General features: G+C 32.0%; 2 protein-coding genes across 3 annotated transcripts; one reads left to right on the top strand and one right to left on the bottom strand.

Moving 5' to 3' along the window:
• Positions 1 to 545: 545 nt before the first annotated feature.
• Positions 546 to 7,975, top strand: LOC107613027 (uncharacterized). 2 transcript variants are annotated; one of them, XM_016314853.3, is made up of 5 exons: positions 565 to 1,112; positions 3,369 to 3,506; positions 5,995 to 6,974; positions 7,126 to 7,260; positions 7,401 to 7,975. In XM_016314853.3, the coding sequence occupies exons 3-5, from the start codon at positions 6,825 to 6,827 to the stop codon at positions 7,698 to 7,700; spliced, it is 585 nt and encodes a 194-aa protein (XP_016170339.1). In that variant the 5' UTR covers positions 565 to 1,112; positions 3,369 to 3,506; positions 5,995 to 6,824; the 3' UTR covers positions 7,701 to 7,975. The 2 variants fall into 2 exon arrangements, with proteins under 2 accessions (XP_088352756.1, XP_016170339.1); XM_088496630.1 differs by lacking the exon at positions 3,369 to 3,506 and having other exon boundaries at positions 546 to 1,112; positions 7,425 to 7,975.
• LOC107613026 (O-methyltransferase family protein) lies at positions 7,922 to 15,763 on the bottom strand. The gene is made up of 4 exons (XM_016314852.3): positions 15,252 to 15,763; positions 14,519 to 14,855; positions 11,260 to 11,324; positions 7,922 to 8,403 (listed from the first exon to the last, which is right to left on the bottom strand). The coding sequence occupies exons 1-4, from the start codon at positions 15,621 to 15,623 to the stop codon at positions 8,104 to 8,106; spliced, it is 1,074 nt and encodes a 357-aa protein (XP_016170338.1). The 5' UTR covers positions 15,624 to 15,763; the 3' UTR covers positions 7,922 to 8,103.
• Between the last annotated feature and the right edge of the window lie 5,949 nt (positions 15,764 to 21,712).

Below are 21,712 nucleotides of genomic sequence, written 5' to 3'. Positions count from 1 at the left end.
GGCTATCCGAACCCACCCCACCCTTCTCCAGCTCTCTCACTCACACTTTCTCAATTTCCAAAACGACACCCCAATTCCAGCGCTCTCTATAACACCCCAATTTTTCATAGAATTATTCTCAAAAATTCTGTGATGATAAAATTCGATAAATATCAGAAAATCATCTCATCATAAAATAATAAAATAGATTTAGGCTTAATAAGTAAAAAAAATAAATATGCCATAAAAAATAAAAACGTATCCTAAATTAAAAACAGTACCAAACAGACTCCACCCTTTCATAAACAAACTAATTTTTCCTTCCTCCATTATAAAGCCATGGTTTTCTTTTTTTCCTTTTACCATATCTTTAATTATTCATTTGAATTAATTAAAGAAGAGCTTAGATACATCATTATAGCACATGATGGCACCTTTCTTCTCTCCTTGAACCGAATCAATTTCTTGTTTTTCAACTGAACTGATTTTCTTGTAACCAAACCATTAAGCTTTAACCATAGTTACACCCCTTGGGTTAATACCTAATGATCACTAACAGAGCATGTGTTGCTCCCTCCTTATATCAATCAACGTATCATCTTCACACCACCTCACTCCATTCTTCTTCTAATTATCAGACCTTTACTCTTAGTTCTCTACACTTCAACGCAAAACAAAAAGAAAGAATGCAAGAGAGGGAGCTGGCCGAGAGAGAGTAACGGAGTGGGAAGTGAAGTTGCTTCACTTTGATGATCTTCTCTAAACGAGTTATCAAAAACAAGAAAGGGCAAGCGAAAAGAGGTACCAACCGAATCCAGAAGACAGAAGCACTATTCTTCATCATTCTGATTCTTCGAAGCCTCCTTGCTGGGTGAAAACCAGCAACTCTTTCCCTTCTTCTTCTTCAAATTCAAAGAAAGAAATTCTTCCCCTTGTTCTATTTCTGCCATTCTAAATTCAATTTCTGCTAGTACAGTTATAACCGTAAGTAAAGGAGAAGTGAGAACTCTTCTCTTGCTCAAGCCTGATTCAGCCATTTGTCCTTGGGAGGAGTGACCGAATCTTCACTTTCGTGTGTCTAGGGTTCCTAATTCAAGGAAGAAGCAGAAATAAAATTTTGAACTTCAAAAGAGGTAAGGGTTAGAATGTCTAGAAGGATATGTTTGTGACTGATTGATGGTGCTGTTGGTGAATTGTGGGTTTGATAATGTTACTTGAGGTTTTATGTTGCTATGTGCAGAATTTACTTGAAGGCTAAAGGCCATGTTTTATGATTGAATTAGTTGGTAGTATGAGCTGTTGTGCTTGAGATGGATTTGGTTATAACTAAATCCACTTGAATGATGATGAATGATGATTTATTATGTGATTGAATGATAAAAAATGCATGTGAAAATTCTATTTTTAACATGATGCAGAAAAATGAATGTTCACTTATGTATAAGCACTTGAAAACTTGGAAAATATTGACTCTGGATTGTTAGGGCCGTGCTAATCACTCTAGCAACTTTGGTTAGTCACAAGAAAGATGGAATTATGGTTTTAGAGGAATTTTAGGCTTAAATATAAGATTTGGTATTTGAGGTTGTTGGAATTACTTGATGCAGAATTTCTGCATATTTGGTAGTGACTTAAAATAAATTCTGGGAACAGTCCAGACCACCATTTTGGATGAAATTATTTTTCTGTGAAACCTCGGTGTGTCTTGAATGTTCCATAAAAATTTCAAGGAATTTGGTCAAGTGGTTTAAAAGATATTAATTTTTGAAAAAAGTAGCTACTGCAGAATTTTTTTGGTTTTCTGGTTCTGCAGTGTCAATTTCAAACCACCGGAACTTTTGTTTTACTTAATATTTTAAGTTGCTTCTAAAGGAATTTTAAAGATCTGTAAGCTTTTTAAATTAGTACAAATTTCATGTCCATATCTATTTTTTAGCGTTAGTTATGTCTCTTGGAATCTAGGCTGTTTGCAAGAATTTCAGAACCAATTTAAAGAAAAAGAGCAGCCCTTCCAATTGACATTTAATTAACCAAACAAGGTGATATGAACCTGAAACTTGTTGATTCTGAAACCTAGGGGTGTTGAGTGTAATCTCACCAAAATTTAGAAGCAACGGATTAGAATTGAAATTATTATGGATTTTATAAAAACACTGCTATTTGTTGTTTTTCTGAATCCTTATAAGTGCAGTAGCAGAATTTTAAAACTTTGTATAAAATTCAATTCTAATCTAAATGCAGTAAAACTAACTCAAATTAAAGATTAGGATCTCTAGAATGACCTTACCAAGAGAGATAGTCCGTGCATAAGTTCTTTAGAAAAATATGATTCTTACTTCTTTAGAAACTTAAGTTTGATACGAACGCATGGACATAAAGTTTGCACGAATCTAAGTCTGTTTGTTATATTAATTATTAGATATAAGACTGGTCGCCAAAATGGTACTAGGCTAAACAAGTCAGGAAATGAACCAGAATGTAAGTTATTCCTAAGAAAGTTTAAAGTTAAGCGGTGAAGTGGAGGTATGTTTAGTTACATGGTGATGCGGAGGTATGTTTAGTTAAACGGTGATGCGGAGGTATGTTTAGTTACATGGTGATGCGGAGGCACAATGAAAAGAAAGAAAATGAGAACTAAGGAATGAAAAGGGTAATTATTCATGAGAATTGTATGTTTGAATGGGCCTTTGTACCAAATTGCTAATGCGAGAGTGCTCGCCTAACTGATAGCCTAAGGTTGCTAATGCGGGAATGTTCGCCTAACTGATAGCACTGTTTTTTATTGTGATGCACATTGAAATGTTATTATGAAGAGGCCTAACTGACATGGGTAACCGTGATGCCAATGTATCCTAATTGACATGGGTTCGTCCATGATAATATTGATGTGTCTGACTGACACAGCAAGAAACCATATTCGGGGTTCACTCTTAGTAATGTCGGGTTGCGGGTAGACAACCGACGCATGAACTCATGGCCTGCGCTAGGAACAGACATGCATCATAAATTGTTTGTGCATTTGATTGTGATTGTTTACTGTTCATTCTTTCTGCTACATGCTATCTGCTTCTTGTTAATTTTCTATTCTCTGATTCTTATTTGTGTTTCAAAGTTGTATAATTACAATTTCTCCAAAACTTAGATTAAGATAGTAAAACTAGGAATAATAGCCATAGAGAATAGCATAAGGAGCGGCATTAACCCAAACGGAAGATGCCAAGATAGAGTTATGTCAGAGCCGCGGTACGGAAGTAGCCGAGAGACTTAGCGAGCGAGTTGTTATGATAGAGCCGAAACTCTAGGTTTCACGAGAGAGATGTGTTTTCACGATGTCACCTTACTGGGAACCATATAGGTTCTCACCCCTTCCTTTTCTTTTTCCCCCACAGATGGAAGATCCATACTTGGTTGCCGCAATCGGAGTCATATTTAGAGAAGCTCCGGAGGAGCATATGATTCCAAACCCTACAGGAGGTGCTCGAGACTAGTCCTGAGATGATGTTCCGCAGACTTGCGCTTCAGCAGTGGTATGATATAGGATAGACGGTCTTTGTTTTCTTATAATCTTCTTTCCCTCACTTTTGTAGCTTTTCTATATGAACCAGGTATCTAGGAAGTTGTCAGTTGTAAATACGTCTATATATATATGTCAAGTTTGTGTGAACTAACTTGCGATGTATATATGCATGAGAGTTTCTGTAATCTTGTTGCCAATTTAATGTTGCTGTTAGTTTGGTATTTATTTTATGTTGTATATCTCTGATGATGCTTTTAGTTGCTGCTAACAGGTTTATTAAGAAAAGCATATGATAAAAATAGCTAACATATACGATTTTGTTAGTACGAAAGGCTCATATGTAGATATTATCGAGTCTAGAGTTTTATAATATTACTAGGAAGTGACACCTAATGACTGGCAGTGTTCCGGACCTGAAAATTGGGTCGTTACACTCTCCGTCTCTCACCTCAGTTCACTATCGCCGCGCCGGATCCACCGTATTTGTGCTCACGAGTTGGGTCTCGCCTCCTTCCTCCATATCGCCTCTCTCATCTGGCGACTTTTTCTTCTCTTTCAATTCCAACACTGAACACTGATAAATAGAAGTGAACATTTTCAATCCCAAACATGCTCAAAGCGAACAATTCAATGTCTAAGAAGAAAATAGCAACAAATCAACATAAAAATAACAGCTCAATTTATCAGTAGATCTGGCGCAACGACGGAGGTGAGAGGCACGGCGATGGTGAGCTGAGGTGAGAGACAGAGAGCGCTGGGTTGGGGTGCTATTTTGGAAAGTGGGAAAGTGAGAGTAAGAGAATTGGGGAGGGTCGGGGTGAGTTTTGATAGCCTAGGGAGTTTTTGGTCATTTTCAAATGGGTGAATTACACGGTTGGTCTCCATACTTTCACTAAAATTGCAAATTAGTTCTTATTGTCAAACATGTACAGCTCACATGTTTAAAATAGAGAATATATTGAGAATATTCTGTTAAATCAAACGCTTTTTGAATGGTATAGATTAAATTGCAAATTTTAATTCTCTTTAAAAAGCCAATTATAAACTTTTAAAGTTTAAAGACTAATTTACAATTTCACTTAAAAGTATAGAAGCCGAGACCAACCGTGTAATTTACCCTTAAATAAAATCAGTAAATCACAACTATAAAAGCCCGTCCCCTTTCCCATTCTTCCCTGTATCGAAGACGAGGTCTCACTTCTGGCACTGCTTCCTCTCTCGCAAGTACCTCCCTCACCTGGTTCCCGTCACTCTTTGCACTGCCTCCTCCCTTGCCATTCGGAACCGCTTCATTCGCCGTCCTGCTTCTGCTTCTACAGATTTTCTTCTCTCCTTCTCGCGAATTTGCTGGTTTTGTTCTTTTTTTTTTAAAAAAAAAAATTGTTAAAATCATCTTGCATTCACCATTCCCTGTTCTTCCTTGTGCTAAATCGTGTGATTTTCTCCTTGATTGAATTGTTAACATCGTTGAGAATTGCATGAGGAAAACGTGTTTGATTTTGGAATGTGAAATGCCAAATCACAAAATTATTCAATATATTTGGTTTTAATCTGAAATGCTAAATGGACTCTCCCAATCATTTTGGAACGTTAGCGGAAATTGATGAATTTATTAAAACCAGTTTCAGTTTGTATGCAGCACACTCCTCCTTTTTTGGTATAAACTGAAATGACAATATAGGAATCTTAATTTGAATTTTCAAGCATTTTCTTTTCGAATTTGGACTGATTAATACAAGTCCAATCCTAGCGTAGTTATGATTAAAGTTGAATTAGGGCATTTGAGAAAAGAAATATTATTAAGGTTTCAGTCTTCGTCAAAATTTTAATCCCTGTATCCCCTGTTTTTTGGACTGTCTGGTAATCAAACACAATAATGAATTTTAGTCTTCCATTCTTAATTTCCAAACACAATACTGGCAACCTCAAAATAAGCACAACCTTGTAGATTTGTTTTATTTGATTTGTGTTTGTACTTTGTAGTGTCTAAAATAGTGTTTGTATTTAGTTTTTCCTATTGAACTATACTATAAATTAATGTATTGAGATCCTTCCTTAAAAAAATCTTCTATTTTTTAGCCTTTCCTATATGATATTGTCCATATCTATATGGCTATAATTTTGTTTATAAGAAATAAATATTTATATAAAAACATTGACAAATAACTTTTATGCAAATTTTCTTTCTCTAAGAATTTTTATTACATAAATTTTCTTTCTCTAAGACAAAATGTTAGAATATATCTTTCCCATGCTTGTGTATATATTACCAAAAAATTTTTTATTTTATTATCTTTATATTTGTTTAGAAACAAAAATACTCATTCTAGACTCTAGAGTAGTTAGAATCTTTGATTTACTATTTCATGCTTTTATGTGTTTAATTTACTCTTCTAATTTTATATAAAATCTAGCTTTTCTCTACTTAATTTATACACTGCCTTAAGGACGGACAGTACTACAATTAGGTAATAACTGAATACTTGAATGAATTGTAGAAAGTTATCACAAATCATGGATAGTGGCTCTAGCACGCATGAGCATGACCCTGTAAAGAGGCAAAAAGAGAACAATGAAGGAGAAGACAGAATTAGCGAGCTACCTGAGTGTATTATAAGTAGGATATTGTCTCTTCTCCCAACCGAAGAAGCAGTTCGAACAAGTGTGCTGTCAAAGGAATGGATAAACCATTGGAGATCAATCACTAGTTTGCATTTAGATGACATTGACATGGTTTATGGCAGAACCAAGCATATTGAACATGAATGCTTTGAAAGATTTATATATAGATCACTTCTGCTTACCAACTCTCCAAGATTGGACAACTTCTCCCTCTCTATCCATGGCCACCATGATGTCTAACCTTAATGATTGGATTTATGGCGCGTTGAATAAGTTTCCGAAAAAGCTCTGTATTAAGTCAGAGAGGAAACTCTCCTTTTCGTTTTCCACCGCTCATTCCCTCTTCACTTCTCAGAGTTTACAAGAATTAGAGATATATATGAGTTATTGTTCTGCTAATATCATAGTTCCCACAAGCCGTGTTCATTTGGGACAGCTCAAATTTCTGACTTTGCATGAAGTTGAATTTAGTTGCTCTGATAAGGATCCAGAGCTTAGCCTTCCGTTGCTTTGAAGGCTCAAGACAGTAAACTGCATTTGGTTAGGTGTGAGGTGTGTCACTTTCAATGTTCCTCTGCTTGAAACTATTGACATAACACAACACACTAACAGTTCTAGGCTAGAAGGGAATTGTGAGATCAAGTTTCGTGCTTTGCACTTGAAAGAATTTTGTTTACGCGACTATGTTTACCGTTCAAGGTATACCATGATAGATCCATCATCTGCTCAGAATGCTTCTGCTACTCTAATTTTGCCTCCATATGAGAGAAGAGTTTCTTCGACAATGCAATACGGTGCTCTTGTGCTTCTCAAGCAATTTAGTCAAGTTAGATACCTCAAATTTGGCGGGCTGGATGTAAGCTTCCTTTTTAGACCCTTCTGAACATCACATAGTGTTGAGTTTTCTTCATGTTATGATTTTCTTCATAAGTTTGTTATCAGCATATTAGTTCCTTCTTGTAACATAATACTATGTAAATTGGATTGGCTTCTTATTTGTGATGCAGGTTTTGGCACAACAAGTAGTGATTCTTCTACCTGAATTTGGAATGCTACGCCATCTTGAACTTGATTCAATTACTGGCGAATTTTTGTTAGCTTTACTTTTAAAGACTCCAATTCTCAACACACTAGTTGTCGAGGTTTGCAACTGTTAAACTCTGCCTCTAATGCAATTATGGAGAAAATAACATATTAAAGATGTTACCCTTGTACTTATGATTTAGAAACTTGTACATGGATTTTAATTTGTTATTTTGTTTGATGATATGTTGATTACTAGAGACTAAAATATGAATATTACAAGGCACTTTTGAAATCTGCTGATGTGCCTGATTGTTTGAGACATACTCTCCAAGTGGTGAAATTCAGAGATGTTTGTGGAGATGAGCATGAGTTGTGTTTTGCTAAATTATTTATGGAAAAGGGTTCAGTGCTGAAGAGGATGAGTTTCTCCCTTTCTCATTTGTTTGTCAAGTCAGAGGCCATTGAAGAACTTAAAGAGAAACTATCTGGACTCAAGAAATGTTTGACTTATACTATTGTTGAGGTTGTGAAGGAAGATTATTACAACTTCTGGTGATAATTCTTGGTTTAGATTTTAGGAAGTTCTATGAGCAAAGCCCACCAAATTGTTCTATAAGCATGGAATCATTTCTCCTATAAAATAGACTCTAGTTTTTATGTAAAGGGTGATGGTAAAAAATAATGTACCCACAAAAAATACCAAATTTTGTCCATCAAAATTAATCTTTTGGGTGTACTCAAGGTTTATATTTTTGTCTATTTACTCAAGATTTCACATTTGTTTTCTATAACCAAATTTTTCACCATATGTATCAAGTGGTTTGAAAAGTATTTCATACCGACATGGGTTACTGTATATAGGTCAATTTTACCAAAATAAGTAGTATCCGAATTCCATGGTAGAATGATTATCACTAACAAGCTCCCCATAAAAACCACTGCGAAACAATTAAGCTTTTTCATTTCTTAAACTCAAGCACGGTGTAGAAGTGGTCAACATGGAATGCCCTGAAACTGGGGAAGCCTACAGAAACTGCAAGCTGCCTGAACTGCTCTTCAGTCCTGTGCTTCCCTTTGGCTCTGTATATCGTCATGACAAATATGTCGCCTTCAAGCAATGCCCTTGTCCGGTGGCTGTCGTCGGAGTTCTCCGGCAGCACTGGCTCGCAGGCAATAAGCTTCCCTCCTTCTGGGAGTGAGTTGTAGCAGTTTTGCATTATCTTCTTGATCTCATCGTCTGTCCATGTTGTAAGCACCCACTGCACATTGCAAAATAAAACAAATTTTGATGTATAAATATAATAGAGATATGATCAATTTTTGTATTCGCTATTAGTGTATAAAAAAAATGATGCGAATATTTAATCATTCATTGCTAGCTACTTTGGTAAATTGTCCATATATATATTTGACAATTTTAAAATATTGTCTATATTTCTCTAACAGGCGGTTTGAAAATTCCTTAGTGAATTAAATTTCAGTGTTTACAATATTTAAATTAGTTTAGATGGAATTCAATTCAATTCTATTATTTTCTCTCAAAATCAATTTCAATCCAAATATATTCGATTTGAAATTTTATTTCATTAGATTTTATTTAAAACTTAAAATGTCTAAAATGTTATTATAATCTAATTATTTCTTCTTAACTTTTTTTCACTCACTTCCTGTTAATATCTCCCATATTTCAACACAATTTTCTCTTTTTTCACCACCTTCGTTCTCTTCTCTTCTTTTTCCTTCGACTCAATATAATATATACATCTGTTTTTGAAAGACTTACTATGTATATCTAAAAAAAATATTCACTATAGATTTTATGCGTTTAACTTAGATTAATAACACCAAGTGTTTGCCAATACCTTTAAATATTTTAAGTAAAGTTGTGTCAATTATGACACCAGCAAAAAGTAACATAATTTTGTTCTATTTTAATAACATGAATTAGTTGCTGTAATTTACCATTAATAACTAGCTTCTTTTTTTTTTGCTATGTTATTAGACCACTCAACAAGTTAGTTTTTGATAGTTTATGTGTATTTTTTGTTATTAATTTGTCATTGAAATCAACCATAAAGAACTATTTATTTTTTTAATTAATAATAATGTTTAAAATTTAATATTTTTAGATTAATTTAATTTTTACTTTTTTAAAAGAGATGAATAAATTCTAATTGAAAAAAATAGTAAAAAAATATAATTTTTTAAATTATTTTATATAATTTAATAAATAAATACATTTATTATTTAAATTTAATATTATATTAATAAAGGATAAAATTGTTTATTATAAAATTTTAATTCATTTCATAAACATTTCAAATATTGGAATTCAATTCAACTCTATAATTTTACTATTTCATTTTAAACATTAAAATTCAATTTAATTATATACCATTAAAAGTTTCCAAACATACTGTAAATAGTGTATTTTAAGTAACAGCCAAATAAAAAAAAATATTATATACATACAAAAATTTAAGTACTAAATTAGCTATTATATATTTCTGTGTACATATATATGTTGTATAATTTATCTTCAATGTATATTTTATATTTCATTATATATTTTATACGAATAACTCATTAATAACTAATTTTTTTTTTACACTTAGCATAATTGAAAGATAATATTTCAAATTGAACTCTCGTTATATTATATTATGTGTGTCACCAAAAAAAAAATATTATGTGTGCAACAACTTCTCAAATAAGATATGTTTACAACTTTGCATGATTCACTTATGTAATTTGGTTCGTAGTGAAGAAAAAGTCAGAAATTAAAGGTGGTTCTATTGAGGCCAGTATATGGACATATATTCCATGGAAGGAAAAACCAGAAAGGTAATTCTGCTGAGTTCAATTTATTTTGAGATTACACCAAATGAAAGTGAAATGTCTACTCGTCCATGAGGAGGAAATTTTTTATTTTAAGTGATGTCAACGTTTTTAGGTTAATTGTATTTTTAATTTACTTGGGGACAAATCTTTTTAAATAAAATTGACAAATAAGTTTTACATTGTTTAAAATATCAGACATTAATTTATAATAAAATAAGAAAGACATAATGGTCTCTAGTATTTTTCTATATATGAAAAATTAATCCCTAATTCAGTAAAAAATAGTTTTGATAAAGATATTAAAGTGTCTAAAATTTTAAAAGATAAGAGATTTTTTTTTTCTTTCTTTAAGAATTAACTTGTCAAATATTTTAAAAGATTAGAAATTAATTTGTCAACTTCTTTAATTTTAATTGAGAACTAGTTTATCCGAAATAAAAAATAATAAAGAACATTCTAAGTGTTTACTTATTTTTAAAATCGATTCTATGAAATTCTACCCTTTCATTGAATAAAAAAGAAAAAAAAGAAAAAACCTATAATCTACTCAACCAAAGGCAACGGGAAATACTGAGTTGTATGATGAATACAAAAAGTTATAATTTGTTTGTTTTAGAATGTGATTACATGGTGTTTCTAACGACTTCTTTGAATTGGTTTCATGGTTTGCATTCACGGGATATCCGTCCATCAAAACAAGACAAATTACCCCATAACAAGCTGTAGCACTGTATATGTTAGCCTAATCTACTAATCTAGATAAGATTATCTATTTTATTTTATTGCATTTTAGTTTCTTGATTTGTTAAAAGTAGAGAGAACAAAGCAAGCAAAGATATCTTTCAATCAAAAATTATATTCCTTCTCCTTCATGTTCGTTAATGCCTAAGATACAATAAAAATCGAAGATTCTATTGAAGTAATTTTCTTTTATCAATTTATCAAAACATGTTCCGAAAAATAATCGCCAACAAAAAAATAATAAATAAATTTTTGAGAATTTATATTTTTGATATATTAATTTTTTAAAAAATATATTAATAAAATTGTTTAAGATGTCAAATGTGAATAAATTAATTTAAATTTAAATTTTTTATTTAATTATAAAGACTAATTTAAAAATAATATATTTATATTTATTATTTTAAAAAATTTTATTAATATTTTTTTTAGATTAATCTATTTAAAATATATTAAAATAATATTGTTCCAATATATATATATATATAAGCAAAGATCTGACTAGAAGAAAATGGCATAATGGGATGACGCACCTTCATGAAGATCGCATCACCTTGAGGAATGGATTTGAACATGTCACCGCCCACATGGGTTACACCTAGAAATCACAATAATTAATTAGTTATGATACACACAGGTTCAGAATGAATCAACCACTGTCAACAAAACAAAATGTCATATCATGTAGTCGTGACTCGTGAGTCGTGACTGATTCTAGTGGCGAAGTTTTATGTTACAGCGGGACCATCGCTCCAAAACTCTATTTAAATCAAAGTACAAAACTCCTTATAGTTGATTTAGTTAAGGGTAGTGCTGGAATAATAAAAATTTTGAACAACATGAACAAAATTTTCTATTAATTCATATTATTTATACATTATTTAAAAATTTGGTTGGTTAATTACCTATACTTTTCCTTTAGTTAACGTACTAAAATTAGAATTTTTTTTTTCTTTGGAGCTTGTGGGTTCAATAATTTTCAAATATATAATTTTATATTCTCATTCTCTTTTTTAGTTTTTTTTTTAAACAATATAATTTTATCTCCTCTTTCTCTTATCTTAGTTTTCATAATCTTTTAAGAAATTATTTTTTAAAATACCTGTTGTGTTAATTTATTAATGTAAATTTTAAAATAATATAAAATAATATTGAATATTCTATTTTTTCTAACCTTTGCAATTAATTTATCACTTTAATATTATTTTGTAAATTTTATCTTATAATATATAAAAAAACATGATGAATTTGATTAATAACTATCATACTTCTAAAGAAAAAACTGTTTATTAGAAAATTAAAAATTGAGTTTAAATGTATTTATTAAACGAAAAAGACTAACAGATATTCTTAACAAAACTTTAATATAATTTGCTATTATTATATATTTTGCGTACTTTTGGCCTCATCAAAGAATTTCCTCAAGCTTTACCATTGATAGTCACTAAGATAGTTACATCGATCGGATCCATTCGGTACTACTTTAAATATCAGATCAATACAACTATACTATCTAATGCTTTAATAAAAAAATTTCTCATAATTTAATTTTCTGTACCACAAACCATAGGTGTTGAATCTCAACAAGTCTATAAGATCATTTTACAAATTAAACATTCCATAGGGCTGATTCTTATTCAACTGAAAAAAAAAATTAAAACGTAACCCGTTCATGTAACAATAAATACGTAACAAATGTTATTTAATTTTGTATAGCACAAGTCAATACAAAAACGTAACCCTTTCATGTAACAATAAATTTTTGTAAATTATCTTGAGGGACAGGTAGATAATAGTTTTTGTGAACAATTTAAACAATGAATTCTAAAATTGACTAAATAAAATAAAAATAAAAAAGTACAGATAACTAATAAAATTTTTGAACAATATGTAAACAATGTAAATTAATAAAATTAAAAGAGTAAATTTAATTAGTAGCATTAAATTAGAGTGTAGTGTATTTTTATTTGATTGGTGGTTGTTCATATTGTTTAAAATTTTTATTGTTCCCCTAGCACTTCCTAATAAAAATACACTACACCTTCAAATTATCCTTTAAATCTTTTAGAATTTTCATTTTCTACCTATATTTTTTATTAACTACACAATGTTCTGAAAACCGGTTCGAACCGGCCGGTCGGACCGGTCGAACCGTGAACCGGTGGCTGTAGCGGTTCGGGCAATAGTAAAAACCGCAGTATTTAAAAACCGAACTTGAACCGACGAATCGGCCAGTTACCGGTCGGTCGAACCGAACCGGGACCCGGCCGGTTTTTTAACATTGCAGCAAAACGCCGCCGTTTTGTGCTGCTGAGGGAACCCTAATTCTTGAGTTTTCTTTCTCCTTCGCAAGTTCGCAGCCTCCAGCCCTCCACTTCCTCGTTCCTCCAGCCTTCCAAGGAACAGAACACCACCCAGTCACCGCACTCACCGCACTCACCGCAGTCACCGGACTCACCACCCAGTTGTCAACTCCAGACTCCAGGAGGCCCTCAACGCACTCACCGCCGTCGCACTCACGCCCTCAACTCCAGCCTTCAGCACGGTCACGCCCTCACCGCCGTCGCACTCACGCCCTCAGCCACTTCGCATGTCACCTCCGTCGAGCTCTGCCTCTGAGAAAGCAGTAGAGAAGCGTTGAAGCGTTGAAGCGTTGTCCTTCAAGCTCTGAGAGAAAGCAACAGATTTCCTCATTTCCAGGTAATTTTTAATTAGGTTATCAACATGATTTTGTGATGCAATCCGATTCTGATAAAACTGTGCTCTGATGAACTGAAGTCTGAGTCTCTACTCTCTAAAAACTGGAACTGTTATGAGTTCATTTTGTGATTTCATTGATTCTGATGAACTGAACTGATGAACTGAACTCTGGGTCTCTACTCTCTGAAACTGTTTTGAATTTATTTTTTGATTTCATTGATTCTGATGAACTGTGCTCTGATGAACTGAACTCTGAGTAAACTGTTATGAATCTATTTTTTGATTTCATTAATTCTGATGAACTGTGCTCTGATGAACTGAACTCTGAGTAAACTGTTATGAATTTATTTTTTGATTTCATTATTTCTGATGAACTGTGCTATGATGAACTGAACTCTGAGTCTCTACTCTCTGAAACTGTTATGAAATAATTTTGGGATTTCATTGATTCTGATGAACTGAACTCTGATGAACTGAATTCTGATTTTGTGAACAAAGAATTTTATTGAACCTGAGATGTTGTACTTGTTTGTATACTCTGATTTTGGATTTTGGATGTTGTTTGTTCATTTATTGTGAAATTGAGAGTTGAGATTATTGGGTTGGATTTTGATGATTGATGACAAACTTGGATCATTTTGATGATGCTATGTTGGGTTTGATTGGTTGTTTGAGGACTTTTGAACTTTGAATTTGTATTTGAATGAGATTATAACATTTGGTTTATGTAGTACTTTTAATTTGAATGATATTTTAAAGTTTAGATTAGATTATAATTATATTTTCATGTGCTTATTTACATTTTAATTATTATTTTATTATAAAACGATTTTTACGGTTCAACCACGGTCAAACTGATTGAACTTATAAACTAATGAAGATGACCGGTTCGGTTTTCAGAACCTTGCTTAAACATGCTTATTTCATGTAACGAAATATCATTTGAATAAGAGTGTTTTAAGTTAATTTTAACAGATTTAAAAGTTTGACTAATATGAACAATTGATAAAATACCAATGTGACAATAAACTCTATAAATTATTAGTCACTATTATTTTTCTTAAAATACATGTACGCATATATGTTATGTACCTGGAATTTGTGATGCTTTGGCCACCACTTGAGGCAGGTCAAAGTTGATGCCTTCCTTGACATTGGGGTGTTTCTGGAGGATCATCCGGAGGCAGTCGCCGCCGCTGCCACCAACATCCACAAGCCTCTGGACCCCGCGGAAGCCGTCGTAGGCCTGAAGCATGGCCCTCATGAAAGGCACTGAGACCCCAGACATGGCCTTGACCATCAGCTCATTCATATCCCCTTGTTTGAGGTAGTAACTGTATGCTGCCTCCCCGTTGGCCCTCTCGAAGGGCTCCTTTGAAGGATCAACCACTGCCTCGTGCACCAACGGCCATGCTCTCATCAACGCATCCTGTAAAAAATAAAACAATTTTTTTACTAACCATGTTATACATTAGAAATCAACTCTTAATATAAAATATATATTAAAATATAAAATATAAAATATTTATTAAAAATAAATAAAATAATATATATAACTAATTTTTAACGTGTATAAAATATTTTTATTTTTTTTATGTTAAATTAATCAAATCTTTTTGTATAAATATAAAATATATATCTTTGTTTGACTGACTTTTTTAATATTCATGTAATAGTTAAAAAATTAATTACTTCCTTGGTTCATTCGATATATATGCATTTCTTTCATTTTCAAATTTATTGGCAATTGTAGCTAACAACAAGAATAATAAGGGAAAAAATGTGATTTATAATTATAATTACTTATCATTATTTTATGAATGACCTGGTGGTGCTGCAGTACATACGGCGCAAAAGATAACCCTTCCGAATCCGTCACAAGCGTTTTGCCTACATCGGTTAGCGAGTACTTCCTCTCTCCACCGGCGCCGGAAGGCGCATGCTCATTGAAGACGCCGTAGCTGGCTAGCATGCGGAGCACGCGCTGGAGGTTTTCGGAGTCGCCGTTGCCGGCGGGGAGGACTCGCTTCAGGATCTCGATGGCGGAAAGGGGATTGTTGGCGCCGCCCTGCCAGATGGCGTCGGCGACGTTGAGGCGTACGACGGCGTTCAGCGACATCGGAACGCTTATCATGTTTGCGAGCTCAAGAATCGTGAGCCTCGCTTGTTTCCGGTTCTCGCTGGACTCATCCTCCATCACTCTTGCTTTTTCTCTCTCCCTTTTTTTTTTCGTTTGTTTTTCTTTTTGGGTAGTTGAAATCTTCCTGCATAGTGGGGTATATAGAACTATAGAAGCATAAAAGTATTAGTGTAAGGTGTATGTCCACTGACCCTATTAACCAAATTAATTTTTATGTATGTATACATATATATGTTATTTCATATGACCATATTACATTTATATTAAAATTAATTATTAATATAAAATATATATTAAAATATAAAATATATATTTAAAATAAATTAAATAATACATATATTTATATATAAATATATAAACTAATTTTAGTAATGAATTTTAATGTATAAATAATATTTTTATATTTTATATATTTTTAATATATATTTTATATTTAAAAAAATAAACTAAATTTTTAATATTTTATTATTAATCATGAAATATACACAAATTTTTAAATTAAATATATTTATAACAAATTAAAATATTAAAAATAAGTAAAATTTTTATATTATTATTACTGATATATTCCATTATAATGATTATTAAAGAGTATTTTAGTCAAATATATTAAAATACATGTTATTTAACTCTTATAAAAGAAGTGAATGCACATTTTAGAAATAAAAAAGAAAAAAATGTCGCTTTGAAAGTGTTAATTTTTTAGTTTAACATATTTTATATAAATAATTTATTTAATTTTTTGTATACATTTAAAATTTTTTATATGGTAAAATATTATTTTGGTCTTTAATATTTGAGTCAATTTATAGTTTGGTCTTTAATGTTTTAAATATTCTATTTTAGTTTAAAATATTTCAAACGGATTGAATATTGTCCTATTTTTAAATATGCTAATTATTTATGTCAAATTTAATTATAGAACAATATTAAATCTATTTTTTAGATTAAAATATAATGTTTTAAATGTTACAAATTAAATAAAGATTTGTCCCAAATTTTAGAGAATAAAATAGTATTCTATCCTTTGTAAATTACACGAGTTTGTACATTTATGTGCTAATAAAAGAAACGAAAAGATTGGTATATTTATTTTATGTCAATAACCTTTTAGATTTGTCTATGATCTTCCCATATTGCTCTATTTTTTTTTTCGAGTAAAATATTAATTTGATGCCTACCTTTTTTTTAAAATGACAATGTGATTTCTGACAAAAAAAAAAAAAAATAATAGTCATTTCAAAAAATTCGAACACTAATAAAATTGATCATACAAAAATTAAACTAAATTTTTACCCATAAAAAATTAATTTTATTTATAAAAAATATTCATTCGTTAAATTTTAAGTTGATTCTATTAATTTTTTTTAATTTTTAAATTATCTTTTTTACTTAATCCCAGCCCTTTTAACCTAAGTCTTTTCAGAACCAAAATCAACCTCTTTCACCCTTACCTTCCTCATTCTTCCACACTCACCTGACTTAAACTCTCACCTAATCACCTCGTTCATCCTCTTTACTTTCCAGTCAACACTCTCGCGCTGCTTAGCCTCGCTCACTCAATTATAGCGGCAAGCTCATCTTCGAGTGACACTATCTTTGGTCACCTCTATCTCTTAGATCGTCGCTGCCAGCCTCTTCACGGCCAGCTTCATCGCCGCCAAGCTCTTCGCCACCAGCTTCGTCGCTGCCAGATCTACTCCTTTTCGCCAACATCGTCGTCTCGGCTTGACCACTGAGTTTCTTGATTGCTATTCTACGCCGCCGATAGCTCCTTCACCTTGCCAACTTCGTCGCCGCCAAATCTGCATCTTCTTGCCAACCGTTGTCTCATCTTAATAATTGCACTTTTTTATTGCTATTCTGCATCCCTGATAGCTCCTTCTCACCGTCATTCTCATTATTGCTAGAAAGAGGAAGAACACCACCCCGATTCTGAGTATACAAGTCAAATTTTCACTACGATAACCCTATAGCCATCAATAACAACAATGCCTCCATAATTATAACTATAACTACAACAGTTCTGAACCTCTTTATTGTTGAATTTAAAGGGTAAGAGGATGTTCCAAAGAGCAAAGCAAGAGATTGTTTCTTTTTGTTGAGTTAGAAAATAGGTTGTTGCTTTTTGAGCTTATTTTAGGTGGTGTAATTAGTGGCACTTTGATGATTTTGAAAGATATTTAATTTTTTATTGGAGTTATTAGTACCATAATCTGGCTTGATTATTTGATTATTGTTAAAATTGATTTTGAAAGCTTATCGCCATTTCTTTGGGATGAATTCAACTCCAGATTTGGCTACCAGAGGGTGCGGCTGCTGGAAGTCAGGTTACAACAGTGTCAAAAATAACACTTTTCCAATCTTTCGTATGCTTTGTCATTCTTCTATGGTTCTTCAATTAATAAGATTTGATTTGCAAATTTCATAGATGTTATTATGCGGCTCTTTTTTTTAAGTAATGGAGCATCCGTTTGTGTTATGTTCAGTTATGGGATAATTGTGTATTTTTTATGGATATGGAGAAGAATTTTTTTTAAATTACAAATTACAAATCAGAGGCACATATTTGGCTTGGCAAAGAAAGCTTAGAGTCCGATTTGTAGAACAAAGAATTCAAATTTAGGGAGGCTCAAATCGGAACCTCCAATTTTTGTTGGGCTCTTTTTTATTTATTTTAAATGTAAGAAAATTGGTGGGTCAATTTTGTGGATAAAAAAATTAAAAAATTTAGAAAGCCCAAATTAGTGGATCAGAATTGTAAATTAAAAAATGTAAAAATTCGAAAATGCAATTCTAAAGGTTCGACTTACTTTCTTCTTCTCTTTTGTTGTTTTTTGTTTTTAGTTTGTTCTTCTTCAATTTTGTTAATATGAACCAGTAAAGAAAGAGTAACATTATTTTTAAAAAAATGGAAGATAGAGTTATGTTAAAATTATACTATCATGTTCAGATTTTATTACAAACACTTGAAGGAGTGAGATTTATATGTAAAAATTTGTGTGATATTATTTTTCTTTTTACATTGTTATTTGTAGAACTAAAATGTGTTATTTGTGAAATGATAGATCCACATATGTCAAAGAGGTATAGAGTATTTTGTATCGACATCCTGTATAATGTTTGGTGGGTAACGAAGTATGTTACCTGTGAGACGAGCATGCAAGAGATATTTTCAATCTATTGTGAAACTCGATCACAAGTGTCGTTTATTGAGTTGTACATTGAGTTTGAACAACCCGAAATCAATCGAAACATCGAATGAAAATATTACAATAGTGATAATGGCGATGAGTTCGAAAATAACTATGAAGTTATTGATCCAAATGGAAATGATGATGAAGCTGATGATACATTGGAGGCAGATGTCCACTATAAGAAAAACGCTAAGTACCATCGGATTTAGCATTACAGAGTAGCGACAAATTTACCGTAGAATTTATCAGCGGTAACAACGTCAAATTTATAAGGTTAAGTAATTACCGACGAATTTTGGTTTCTGACAGTAAATTTGCTGGTAATATTTGGAGGAAAACAAAAATAAATTGGTGCATCCATTATGGTCGGATTTACTGTCACAAAAATCCAACGGTAAACCCACTTGTTGAAACGTTACGTTTTGGTGACTTGCAATAGTTTACCGTCAAATTTTTAAATGATATATTTTTATGCATTTAATTTTCAAAAGCTTCTGTGGTAAAAAGTGAGAAATTCTATGAAAGTAAATCCAATGCACTTTCTCTTTGCTGAATCTGTAACCATTAAAGATCTCATATTTGCCTTTTCATCTTTTCCTTCCATATCACTTATGTTTTTTTTATTCTTTAATTCGTTAATATTATTGATTTTTTATTTTTCGTTCGTTTTTTTGTATGTTAATTGGTAGGTGGAAAACGGTAAGGCATTACTAGAGGTTGAGGTGAGTTTCATTATTTTGCAATTTTTTGTTTTACCCAAAATTTAAAAACCTTCTACTGAGAACCTGCGAGGACGAAGTTCTCACCCCCTACAAACTTCTATTTTCAGGATGGACGAGGAAGCTCATAAAGTTTTTGCTAAGTTCTTAAAGATGCTATTTCTGTTTGTATACATATATTATAGATTTCCCTCCCCTATATTATTATATTCTTGTAAGAGGGATAGGAGTCGTAACTGTCTGTATGTATATAATAATTTATAAGTTGCTTGAGTAAGAAGTTTTGTATATATGTATATGCTTGTTTGTTTTCAAGAAAAAGTATTTTTTCCTATTTTTCAAAGAAGACAGCGATACGGTTTCGAGTCAAAGGCTCCTATTTTATTATTAAGTATATGAAGTCGTCATAATACATCTCACTATTAGAGTGGTGCAGTCGGAAGCATTACATTCTGATAGTAAGGGTGTTACATTATAGTATCAGAGCAGTCTTTCCTGTAGAGCTTGAGGAATGGACTGACTATGCTTCAGTTGCATACTCTGAGTGTCTATCATGTTGTAGGTCTTGTCTCGATGACGAGAGTTAGAGCTTTATGCATATGACAGTCTATTGATTAATGACGTTAGTCTATCATTGCATACCTCATGGTATTAAGTTTGGCCAGCTTAACACTAATGGTTTATGTATATGAGAGCATTAACGAGTTATCATAGACAAAATATGAGTAATAGGTAACGAATGTCACGGGATTTGGAAAACGTTAGAAGTTGTGTCTCGAGGTTGCTCGGTTACTGATATTGAGCATTTATCGTATGGTTTGGAATCAATCAAAACAAGAATCAATTCGTTGGTAGCATAGTCCAAACCAACAACAAATTCTCAACATCAAATAATAAATGTCACAATACAAAATAACTGAGAGTATTTAGCTCCTGAGTCGTCTTTCCTAGGAGTTGCAATGAAATGTACAATTATTGATTATGAGAGAGAGAGCATGGGGGATTGGGAATGAAAGCAAGAGCAAGCAAGAAATGTAAATAGCAAAAAATTGAATGGAAAGCAAGGAAGGCGAGAAATGTAAATAACAAGGAAGTAAACGATCATGCAAGAAATTAAAGGAAAGCAATTAAAGGACTCTTGGTAAGAATTGGGGAGTTTAGGATTCCTATCCTAGTTATGGACCACAAGCATGGCAATTGTGTGGAATCAATCCAAATCAATCAATCCTCCTTGAGAATTAGTCAAAAAGCCATAATTAATCTCAATCCATAAGTCCTAGTCAACTCACTAATTACTTAGTGAAAGACTAGCGTCAATGAAAACCAAACCAATTAACTAATCTCACACAATGCAGAATGGACATCCACAATTCAATTCCACCCAAACATCCAATTTCTCAACTAAGAGTGTGAAAACTAAATATGCAAGAAATTAAACATCAAAGCAAATAAAAATCAAAGCAATAAAAGTCAAAGCAATTAAATGCAAGGAAAGGAAACTTAAAATGCAAGAAACCTCTTGGCAAGTAATTGAAGGCTAAGGCTACCTATCCTAGTCATTAACCACAAACATATGATGATTATGAAGAGTTAATCCTACTTAGTCAACCATACATCGAAGATAAGTCAAATAGGCATAGTTAATTCCAATCCCTAAGTCCTATGTCAACACTAAGGGGTCACATAGAGTCAAGGGAGACCAAATCAACTAACTCACTCTAATATATCAAACAAGAATGGACATCAATGACTCAAGGATCACCAAAGACAACAATTTCAAGCCAAAAGTAGAGAAAAACTAAGTAAAAACTAAGGCAAGCATTTTATCAAACACTTGGTGTGCATGAGAATAAAATAATATTAAATTGTAATAAAATAAATTCTAAAACTACCAAAGCAAGAAAGTGAAAATAACAACTAAAGAAAGCAATAAATGACAAGGAAACATAAATTTGTATTAATTAGAATTAAAATAACAAAAGTGTCATAAAACATAAAAGTGACAAAATAAATGAAATAACAAGAGAAATGAAGAAGAGTAAAGAAGCAATAACAATAAATGACAAGAAAAAGTAAATAGAAACAAGAATTAAACATAGAAATTACAAGAAAATAAACTAAGAAACCCTAATTCTAGAGAGAGGGGGGAGCTTCTCTCTCTAGAAACTAAGAGAAAATATAATAAAAACTAAACCTAATTGCCCCCCTTCATTCCTCTTCACTTTGGCCT

The sequence above is a fragment of the Arachis ipaensis genome, chromosome B8, assembly GCF_059453495.1.
Source record: "Arachis ipaensis isolate K30076 ecotype BB chromosome B8, ASM5945349v1, whole genome shotgun sequence".
NCBI lineage: Eukaryota > Viridiplantae > Streptophyta > Magnoliopsida > Fabales > Fabaceae > Arachis > Arachis ipaensis.
Note: the sequence above shows the minus strand (reverse complement) of the source record. Positions and strands in the feature narration are given on the sequence as shown.